At 37.4% G+C, this 12,221-nt stretch overlaps 2 protein-coding genes across 2 annotated transcripts in view; one reads left to right on the top strand and one right to left on the bottom strand.

Moving 5' to 3' along the window:
* LOC106876015 (carboxypeptidase B) overlaps positions 1-12,221 on the bottom strand; it is a 98,132-nt gene that overhangs the window by 40,443 nt on the left and 45,468 nt on the right. The window contains exons 2-3 of the mRNA XM_089354397.1: positions 3,363-3,438; positions 1,159-1,295 (exon numbers count right to left, since the gene is read on the bottom strand). Of these exons, the coding sequence (XP_089210523.1) occupies positions 1,159-1,295; positions 3,363-3,438 (213 nt within the window). The remainder of the gene's footprint in view (positions 1-1,158; positions 1,296-3,362; positions 3,439-12,221) is intronic.
* Positions 1,812-12,221, top strand: part of LOC149137633 (uncharacterized) — a 34,247-nt gene continuing 23,837 nt past the window's right edge. The window contains exon 1 of the mRNA XM_089354404.1: positions 1,812-2,107. Within this exon, the coding sequence (XP_089210530.1) occupies positions 1,908-2,107 (200 nt within the window). The 5' untranslated portion in view covers positions 1,812-1,907. The remainder of the gene's footprint in view (positions 2,108-12,221) is intronic.

Genomic DNA, 12,221 nt, shown 5'->3' with positions numbered 1-12,221 from the left:
CATAAATCTATTCTGTACGAATACTTTTTTCACCCCTAAATATTTATAATTGTGTATAAATCCACTAGTTACTATAATTTATTAGTTTCTTTGACATATTCTTAGTTTATGCATGTGTATGCAAATATAGTATTGGTATATCCCATTTATGTTCATTAAATAGAGAATTTTGACACGTACGAATATTTATTCCCCCCCCCCCCACTGTAGATTCTGTAAACTAGAGTGGATCTGTTTTTTTTTTAAAGAATTCTGCTCAAAGTAGCGGACGTGTTTCGATCATATAAGTAGAATACACTTGCCCAAACTGTCATGCAGTGGGACTAAACCCGGAACTATGTGGCTGGGAAGTAAACTTATCCCGCAACCACGCCTGTATTTGTCGTTTGTTTTTATAGTTAGCACGTGTAACTGTTTTTGGTTGTGAAACGCGAAAATTGAATAAACGACTTAGTCATTTTCAGCTTTGTATAAACATTTTTCTACTCTATCTGCTGTACCGAGTATTTTTCAAATGCTTGTGTTTCTGATAGCACGCGCACGCACACACAGACAACACGCACAAAGACGCGCGTGCGCGCACGTACACACACACTCGTTTGAATATTATGTGTATGTATATGTACTTATATATGCCCTGATATATATATATATGTGTGTGTGTGTGTGTGTGTGTGTGTGTGTGTGTGTGTGTGTGCGCGCGTGTGTGTACATACATATATATTTATATATATATATATATATATATATATATATATATATATATATATACACATACGCATACATACATACGTACATACATACATACATACATACATATATACATATATATACAGGGTGGCGATTTATATTTCAAACTTCCAAACAATTTTAGTTTAGAGTCTATAAGATCAGTTTTTCGAGCATTTTAATGCAATCTAATGCACAGGATTGTAGAAGGTTGTGATTTACGTTACGGATAGAGACATGCACTGCAGACATAAACTTCTGTTTTTATTTGCAATTAAAGCAGTTTTACATCAACATTTAGTGATATTCTTTCACTGTTTCCACTGCAGCATCATAAACAACAATAAATCAGCAGTTAACATTTTATGGAGGATTCATCTTTTTAAGAACAATATAAGTGAAAAAAATAATCCCTACGGAATTCCTTACTTGTCTATGTCATCAATGAGGATGTCAAACGGAGTTTTGGTTTCGTCCAGTGCAATTTTCACGATTCGCCTTTGTTCTGGGCTTACCCGTATATGAAAGCTGTCGTCAAATTCTGTTGGAAACTTCCAGAAATCCAGCTGGTAAATATATAATTGTACATTTTCATTACATTTAATAACTTGAAATAATTTTGTACATCGTGATATTACATTTCTAAATGCTATTCCTATTTCTGTGCTTCGCTCAGAGAAAATTGAGAAAAATGCCGGAAAAGTGACACTTTGACACCGATGTAGCGTAGAAGTCACAAATATATATATATATATATATATATATATATATATATATATATATATATATATATATATATATATAGGTAAAAATCAAATCTCTTCAAGACATTTGATTTTTACCATTAAGTTGTAATTAGCAGAACCATATACACGTTTGCCTCTAGGGGTAAACAACTTGTATAAAATTTTGAGAATTATGATTTCCTTACAATTCGTGCTGAAGAGAAACAGACTACTTCTCTCCATCCCTCCTGACCTTCCATGATTTGGTGTCTACAGCAACACATTACTCATAAGTTCTTTACTTCTCCAGCAGTCGCCGCAAACTTCAATCTCCGCTCTTGGGTAGTTGATGAAAAAGTTGGTACATTCCCATATTGCCGTTGTTTTGTTGGGTGCTCCCTCCAAGAGATGTTGAGCACTGCACGTAACATTCTGATGTAGGCACCGTCCAGCATGCACATGAGTCTCTTAGTGAGCATCCAAGCTGGAGATCCATATACAAGCATAGATTCAACAACAGCCCTGAAAAACTGTCTCTTCAAATTATCTGGTAGGGTTGACTTCCATGGTGTTCTAAGACCGTCTATAGCTGCCCAAGCCTTAGTAACGCGAGATTTAATATCTTTTTCAGTGGACATGATTTTGCTGCCTAGGTAAGTAGACTCGTTAACATTTTTCAAGGGCTTCTGTTTAATGGTTCTGGTTTCACCTGTTGTGTTCAGACACAAGTAAGACATCCAGAAACACACTAAGACTGTTAACTTGTTTTACATATGTATTATTTGTTATCTAGTGTCAAAATTTTCGTCATTAGAGATAGAACTACGAAACAAATGGTCAACGCTGTCAGTGACCAGGTCGCAGTTTCGAATGACGAAAAATCTGACACCGCACAATCAATAATAAATGTTTAAGTGAAGTTATACATTGTGTATGTTTGAATGGTTAAAAAGTGTCTTCCATGCTTCAGTTGGTTTACTTTCAACACACGGTCTCAGATCAAATCACTTGCCTGTGATACACTTCAACAGTCTTGCAAAAATAAAATAAAATAAAATAAAATAAGGAGCAAAATGAGTAATCTTTAATTTCTTGTTTCCCCCTACTTTTTTGAAACCATTACATTGCAAGTATTGCATCATAGCTTTGTAATGTTGTAATATCCTTGGGGTTAGCATTGTTGTTGAAGTTGAGAGAGTTTGAAACATAGATGACAGATACTATTTTGTCAAGAAATTTTTCCTCAACTTTGACTCGATTGTAATTGAGGTTGCTAATAAGATATCTGGATGATTTTTGGTGTTTAACAATCAATATTCTTTTCTCTGTTGGATTCCAAGTCAATTTTTTCTCACACTAATGTCTAATTTGATAATTTTCAAAAATGTCTAAACTGGGGCAAAATGAGTAATGACCAATTTCAATAATTATTTTTTTTTAATGTTGAGTTTTTAGATTTAGTCGAGTTTTGTTATTTGCATATCAAGTACCATTGTTTCAAGATCCTCATTCATTTAAAACTGATGTGGATTTTTTTTCAACTGGTTAGCCCACACATAGGCAGTGTTAGTTTGAACAAATTTTTAAATATTTTTGAACAAATTTTCATTCTTGTCACGGACTTTATAACTTTGCAGAACTAGGTCATATATTTTTGTGGTAAAGTATGCAAAGAAGGCATCGTTTCCTTTGCTGCATTCAAATCACGCCCAAACCCACATGACATTATGTTTTATGCATGTTGCGTGTTTTAGAGATCGACTCATACATTTTAGTGTTAAATCATAAATAAACATTCTCTTATGTAACTATTAACCTCTTTCCCAGATGTCGCTGAGCCCTGACGTCAGAAAACGTGACGAGTCAAACAATAATGGGTGTGTATCTGTTAAGACAGTCGAAACTCACCTTATGCTTTCGACCAACTTTGACGAAATAGTCGAACGTGCTGGTATTTCTAGGCAGGATCTTCCACACTTGGTGCCTGAAATAATAATAAAGATGACGATGAAGACGATAACGATACCAATTTTTTATTTGTCTGAAAGGCCCGAGAAGTTAGGACAGTACTATGAAGAAATACATAAGACAATAACAAATCGGTAACAAATCAGTAACAAATTCTAGTAAAAGGATAAAGTTGACAAAAACAATTAAAGACGCATTAATAAATAGATAACAATAAATTACACTGGCAGTAGAAACAAAAGTAAGAACAAAAAATGAGTCCCGAGTAATGGGCCATAACTCTTGGTGGAATCCAAATTCTTAATCGTCTCCTGCGGCTTCGTTTCGCATTTTTCACAGCACCCGCAAACTGGATGTGACATTTCCTCACTTCTAGTAACATAGAGACGTGACGATTTTTTTATATACCGGCCACCTTGACGATGGTCGGAGGTAATCATTATTTCATTAATTAATATCCTCTGAGAAACCGTTTGGTATAATCAGTTGAAATGGATCTACGATACTGCATACTTTGATTAACATATTCAGCATAGCTGCAGTTCAATGACTGAAACAAGTAAAAGATAACTTGTCATTTCGATAAACTGCTGTTAGGAATGAGCGTATCTGCTTTGATTTGTGTGTCATGTGTGATGGTGGCTGTTCTGAGTTCTAGTTGTAAGAATAGGATCTTTTTTAAAACGGGGGCCACATTTTTCATTAACGAAACACTTTGAAACTTGGAACACTGGTAGAATGTGTCATATAAAACATCTTTTTCTCTTAGTCTTCTTTAAAAAAAAAGAAATCCATAAGTTATTCCATGTTAAAGTTGTCGTATTTCTGTAATTTCAACCAATCACTGACGTCCATTCAGCCGATATACATTAAGTGCCGACTACATAAACAAACGATTCTGAAACAATTAACCCTAACCCTAGGGTTAGGGTTAGGGTTAGGGTTAGGGTTAGGGTTAGGGTTAGGGTTAGGGTTAAAGCAAATTTAAAATGAAAAAAGCAAATAAAACGAAGGTATGGAAATTAAATACGCTTTACATCGCTTAATCAGCCAAAGGAGTAAATGTAAACAACTGAATACTTGTCAGTGATTGGTTGAAATTATCGAAATAAGACAATTTTTTACATGAAATAAATTCGAATACAAAAATATTTTTCTGTTCTATAACACAAAATAGATAAGTATACGAAGTTTGAAAGTCTTTCCGTACCAAAAGCACTACGTAAAACATTAATGAAACATGTGGCCCCCGTTTTAAAATAGATCCTAAGAATATTTTCTGAATTCGTGAGTGGTGATAGAATTTTTAATTCAGTAGAGTTATAATAATTCCGTTTGTACTGTATTTAAGATATTTTACACTATTTGCGTCATGTTTATAAAGTTTATTTTTTAACTGACATGTGACGGGGGCAACAACAACACTTCCTGTTTCTCTCGTTATTATTACTGTTAGTGCTTTTGTTATTTTGCCTATAAAATCGAGTTTTTGTTTCTGGATTATTTGTCAATGTAATTCTTTTGTGATTGTATGAATACTTCGGACGCTGTAGACACCTTTATAAGCGTTTTAGAGCTCGCTTTGTGCAAGTTTTAAACTCATGTTATGAGAAATACTCCTTCTAGTTGTAATAATCTCGTCTTCTTTATTGGCTATTTTAAGAGGGCTGAGTATTTGGGCAAGATTTGGCTGCATTTCTAACTAGGGGGAAGACTAGTTCGTGTTGTTGTCCACGCTGTTATTCTTCTTGTTGCTGATGACGTTTATGAGGATGTTACTGTTATTGTGCCTAGTGTTGCTGCTTTCTTGGTCAGAGATTGACTGTTAAAACGCTGCCGCCACGTTCAATGCGAGAAGTGGTAAAAATACCGTTGTTTGCGAAGGTTACGGCGACGACGGTGGACATTCCGTCCTTTGCTTTCCCTTTGGCAAAAGTAGGGCTGCAAGAAAATAAGCCTATTAGTGAACTATTGAAGTATAGGCTACCATATTTAAAGGAGAGGTCCAAAAACAACATTTAATCAAGTTGAAATTATGACCGTATTGAGAAGAGTCATTAGCGTTAACGAAAATTTATCTCAAAAGGAACAAAGAAGAGAACTCTCGAAGTGTCAATCGACTAAAAATTTAATGGAGACATAAGGCATAAGAGTCTGGTTTCATGACATGCTTAGGTCTTATTAGATCCCTTAACTGAAGCAAAGTCTACTCACAGCTACCAAGATACTAGAACGATTAATGAATATAGTTTTTTTTATGAGAAAATAATTCACTGATGAGGCGAATTAAGATGTCCTTTGAGTTTATAGCTTGAACCAGCACTGTTCTCCTCATATCAAGTGTTGATTAGCACATTCTTATAGATGCCCAAAATATCCCTGTATAGGGTATCATCGCTGACAGCCCTATATTGAATGCAGAGGTTGATTTTCTACCAATTACATTACTCAACTGTTAGGGAGCTGTGATCTACAGATGCTAATCGCCCATTCTCAATCAGTAATGGTTACGAAGAAAAACAAAGAATTAAAATTAGCTATCCCAATATATTGCAATTTTACTTTTTTACTAGTTTCAGTCGTAGTAGCCGTACTGAAACACTACTGTCTAAGATTTTAGTCGATTCCATCACCTATAGTTTTATTTCAGTCTGGTCTATATTTTTTCTATATCGAACTATTACACCATGTCTAATACACAAAGTGTTGTTCCTCCCATGTGGATCCACAATCACACACACACACACACACACACACACACACATACACACACACACACACACACACACACACACACACACACACACACACACACGTACACACACATAATGTAGTGGAAAGATTTTACTTTTAGCCAGTTGTCTTAATTTATCGATGGCTAGCGTCAATAATGTATACGTATACAATATTGGAAATATATAACCTTTGACGTTGAAAGGATAAATAGTAACAGAATTACAGAAAATATTGCAAAGATCAGATCCTATATCAATCAGAGGTGAGTAGAAGTAGAGGTAGAGGTGACAACTTGACAATCTGTATCAGTAGAAGTATAGTGTTCATTGCTACTTGCCACCCTTTCGTAAATGTCTGAGGTTACTGAGGGGAACTGAGTCAGCAGCATGTGAGCCATCAATATCATCAGCAGGCTCAGTGGTTGTAGCAGCGTCGAAAGATGATGATGAGTCAAATTTCAGTTAGTTACCTTGCTGATGCTGCTTCCCTTAATGAGTTTTCTTAAGTCTCTAATATACTGGCAATATTGCTATATATCAGTTTCTGTTGACAAACTAAGGTACGAAATAACGCTATCAAGGGATTTTCGTGTAACAGTGAATTTGCTTTGCGGGGCGTGGGGGGAATCATCAGGCTCTCTATCTTTGTTGTCACCAACGAGAATTTCATCCAATTTTTTTTCCCTTCTTGTGCTAATATTTGATATCCAGGATCGGCCTCGGGATTTTCTTACTAAGTTCCGATTAATGTCATGTGCTTCACCTGCCTGCTTCAGTATACGAGGAAATAAATCAAATCCTTCAAAATCGTAATTTATCTCCTCATTGTACAATATTTTTTCCAAACACTGAATAGACAAGTAAACTTCAATACTTCCGAGAAGCAATTAAATGAATATAGCTGACTTGAAGTTGTAGTTCATGACATTACTGTGAGCTCTTTGTCTCATTGAGTCTCCTCTTAACTCGTCTGCTTTTATTGCCAAATAAACTTCGTTTTTATATCTTGTATAATCTTTTGGCGATAACAATTATACCTTGGTTGGATTTGGCGGTAATATTAGGTGGCAAGCTCATGCATCTTATTTTACCGCACTTGTTAAGCATGTTATTGGTCCATTCTAGATTTATTGCACTCTCTCCACTATCCAATCTATTTCTGTACGTTGACAGATTCTGTTGGTAGCCACGGTGGGGGTACTCAGGTAGGCTCGTTGGCTGATATTCTTTTTGTGCTTATCGTCAGTGGTGTGCATTGCAACTCAATATTTTTGGAACAATGAGGCTACTTTATTTCATTCAATTTGCCATAAAGGCAGTACACAGAGAGTAGCTACGGGCTGGACAAGCACATTAATGAGATGAGAGGAATGATGATTAATATGGTATTAATGGGAGAAGACAGGAGCCGCCCGCCGAACTCTGCTTCTCTAAATCATTGTTCTTTTATAAATTTATACATAAATTTACAATTTGAGGCTATAAACCTCTTACTTTACAATTTCAATTTATCATGTCTTTGAAATGAGGCACTTGCCTCTTACACTTTTCTTTTTATGGGCCACAAGCCCTTTCAATATGAGGCACTCGTCCTCTTACATTTTACCACCCGACCAGACTCCGTGCTTCACTTAAGCACCTCGCTGGTTCTTCATCGGGCACCTTCAGTAAAAAGCGGAATGCGTCTTTTGGGAAGGAATTCATCACCCTGCACAAGTCTGTCTCCCACACGACCTCCGCAGTCGCCTGCGGAGGCCAGCTAGGATCCAACAATGAGGCTACTGTATCGAAGCTTCTGCTTGTCCGGACTAAATGGAAGAGATGGTATCGTTTAGGCTGTTTTATAGTACACTAGGTATTGTAAATTTGTCTGGATGGTTGTGAGTGGTGTATCGTGAGGTGACGGATACAGATAGGGCTTGAAGCTTGCTGCGGCAATAAAATGTACTCCTCAAATGTTCAAATAGTTATCCATTTTTAGTATTTTTGTTTCGTTGAACTGGTCTGCGGATGTGATGTGTGAATATGTTATCGTGCGTGGTAAGCATTTTTGTGTACTTTGTTGTTAATTGTGATTTGCTGTGGAGAGATGAAGGTCAAGGCAGGACTAGAATAAGCCATGATATATCTAATTCATTATTTGTACAAATGATGCATTAGATATATCATGGCCTATCCTAGTCCTACCTTCGTTATCCAGTGTCTTGTGATGTTTATTAATGTGATGCAAAATTTTTATTGCTTAAGTGGATAACGGAGGGTGGAGTCAAAAGCTTTGTTAATATGGAAGGTAGAAGGTTATGTGTAAATTTGTTGTTGTTGTTATTGATGTCATGTATTTTCTGTTAGGTTTGTGAGTAGCGTCGTAGTTGAGTGTAGTGATCTGAACCTGTGATTTTGAGAGGGAAGTGTGTACGTTAGTGATGTCAAGGTTTAGCTTTTCTAGTATTTTTGAATGCGCATATCGGGTGATAAGCTTGTATGGTATTACTTGGTTTAGGTTTTTATTGTGAGTCAGAAATGTTGTAATTTTGTCCAGCATCTAAATTCTGGAAACCTGATAATGTTGATACAAGAACTTATAAATATTGGAGGGAGCAGCACGGTTGTTTTAGTTGCATGTCTTGTGATTTTGTTTCGTATTGGTGCTTTTCACTTTTTAGATTTCCTTATTTGTCTTGAAGTGGTGACTGGCGGGAGGAAGCATTTAAAATCATGGTCTGAGTGGAAGGTGCGCATTTATGTCTTTCTGTTTGTCTTTTTTGCGACGCTTTGATGACTGATTTTCGAGAAATTTCTGATAAGGGCGTTCGCCTGGTTTTGCAGCGTGGGTACATTATTTGAGGTTGTTATTGTGATATAATGTATGGTGTTAACTTTATTGGTGACAATAATGATGATGTTAATTACTACATATACCATTTTACTGTATGTTTTATGGTTTATGTTGGATAGAAATGCTTACCAGATTCTTTTTTATTTTGTAGTCTACTCCTTTTTCTCATTTTCTTGTTTAATTGTTTGATGTTGAGTTTATTTCAGTCGTATATGGTTTTGGTGTTTTGTGTTTGATGCTGTCACTATTTTTCATGTGGTTGGCAATTTCTGTATGTTATATTTATTTATGTTGCCTTGTGGAATATGGTTTTTAGATGTGTCTATAATTACTTTCTTAAATGCGTGTACTGCTGTATCTCTGTCGGTGGTGGGGATGTTTTGGGATTCTGAAGGACTTGATTCTGTTTCGCGTTTTTAAAAATGTTGAATGTGTTTTTACTTTCATCATTGATGTCTAATCATTTGTATTGATAATTGGTAGGTGGTCTGAGAAAAGTCGAGGAATTGTTTGCCAAGTGGTTGTGCTAGCTAAGAGTGAGGAGTAGAGGCGGGTATCTGGAGTATAGTTGTAGCTGGTTGAGTGAGGTTTTATCATAACAAAGTGTGTCAGTGAAATTAATGTCTGTGGAAGTATTCATCGAACGAGTGAGCAAAAAAGGTGACATAGTTAGCAGTAGAAGATACTGAATATGCAGTCAAATGAGTAAGTATAATGCTAGGGATAGAAAAGCATGTATTAATACATGAAGTAGCAGTAAGAAAACAATGAAATTGTACCCGAAAATTACCTGTAAGAGTGAGGTCATGAATAGGGGTTTGGGTGTATAGAAACTTGTACTATAATGGAAACAAGGACAACTGAAAGAAGCTGGGCGAATTCTGGAGGAAAGGGTAGAAATTCAGAAGGATTTGAAGTGAATATTCATGATTCTGGTAGCCTAAGTCTTACAGTATCCATCAACAAGAAATACGAACTGTTCTATTGCTGTTATCAGAGGTATGCCCTTCTAGTGAACTCTGAACCACTGGCCGCCGACAATTCGGACATACCACCTTAGCATCAGCTGCTCTCCTGCACTGGTTGCACCAAGCACAGCGTCATCAACATCCAAGAGCAGGGTCACCACCCATCAACTACCAGCATACGCGTTGTCTGACCCCCCACAGCCTTGTGCATTCTCCCCCACCCAAATACTTAATTCCGTCTCCATATACGTGGTGCGCATGCATAAGCAACCACATATGAACACATACACAAGCACCTACATGTACGCACCCCCATACGCCCGCACACTCACAAGCTCACACGCCCACACTCGTACACACCCATATACATTCTCGCATGCACCCTCCCCCACACGTATATATACACACAAGCATGCACGCGCAACCACATGTGAACACACACACAAGCATCTACGTGTGCATACACCCATCATGTGCCACCTCACACACCCGCATACACTATCGTACACCCCACTCACACACGTATATACACGCACACATGCGAGCACACACCCACACGCACGTGTATACACGTACACATGCTTGCGCACACACAATATATTCACGCACGCACACATGCTCACGTATATACACACACAAACCCGTAAGCACGTAAACGCACGCACGTGCGCGCACACATATAAACACAGACACACACAAGCACTGTACATATAAACACCGCAGCAGCCATGCCAGCGCACCCGCAAATCCACACTCTTCGTATATGCATGTGTACGCGAGCATACACACACACACACATACATATATACATATACATACTCACACACACATGCGCACATACGTACATATGTGCGCACACACGCTCACAAACTTATACAGATACACACACTCACACACACACACACATACACACACGTATATACGTGCGCGCACACACGTACACAAATTTACACACGCACATGCCCAATCACGCGATCAAAGAAACTCATTTTGCTGGTGGAACCGGTGTCAAGCAACGTTATTTCCCGCAACACCATGTGACACTCTTTGACCAATAGCAACCAATCTTCTGGCAGCCATATTGGACTTTCTAGATCTCCTTATTCAGCTATTCGAAAGCTTGAAAGAGACAGGCTCCGTTAGGAGCCAGCAACACTTGAACTGGTACGCAAACTGAATCAAACTGTTTTAAATAATACATGTAACTCTTAGTAAATGCGTTGAGTAACCTTTTCTTTCAATTGTCCACTCACTCATACAATTGCCCCAGACTGTTGAGTTCAATCCATGAACTCAACAACTCTGGCTTGCAGTTTGCAATGGAGAGACAACCACTGCCGTACTCGCTGAGGAATATCCAATTACCACCAAGGAAAATCTGTTTGACGCAACTCGCGGAGAAAACTGAAAGTGTCATCAAGCGCGTGCGCTGGAAGGCTTCTTTCTACGAGAATCCATCAGCTGCTACATCTGCATACAAGTTTGGCTTGAAATCTACATACATACATACATACATACATACATACATACATACATACATACATACATACATACATGCATGCATATACATATATACACATATATACATACATATATATGTATATACACATACACGTATATTACGTATATACATATATATATATATATATATATATATATATATATATATATATATATATATACGTGTGTATATACATCTATATATACGTACATATGTGTATATATATATATATATATATATATATACATGATGGCCATCCACTCGTGACCAAGGAAGCAAGGAAGACCATTAGGAACATTGTGCGCTCTAGGACTAATTTATATTTTGCATTTGCGGGTCCGTTGGTGGCTAATGAGTCCTACTCTTGACAAGCATACACGACAGGAAACATTACAAACCAAGCGTTCCCCATTCACTACACTAGCAGTGCGCTTTCAAGCAACACACTTAAATTCTTCATGCAGAATACGTGTTCTCTCAAAGGTGTCGACTCCCTCCTTAACCTGCTTCCTCCATCTGTAGTGATGACAGGCATTGCTCTCCCAGTTGGTCTCCTGCATTTCACAGACCTTTAATGAGGACTTGACACAGTCCTTAAATCGCAGCTTTGGTTTCTGCTGGGGTCTCTTTCCACTAACAAGTTCCCCATATAGAATCTGTTTAGGGATCCTGCTATCCTTCACTCTAATAAGTTTGCGATATATATACACTCACTGATTTAACGGGGGAAAGCGGAGGCGAAGCAAACGCGATAATGCA

Source organism: Octopus bimaculoides, chromosome 1 (genome assembly GCF_046866305.1).
Source record: "Octopus bimaculoides isolate indiv1 chromosome 1, ASM4686630v1, whole genome shotgun sequence".
Taxonomy (NCBI): Eukaryota; Metazoa; Mollusca; class Cephalopoda; order Octopoda; family Octopodidae; genus Octopus; species Octopus bimaculoides.
The sequence above is the reverse complement of the archived record's forward strand: the minus strand, read 5'-3'. Positions and strand labels throughout refer to the sequence as shown.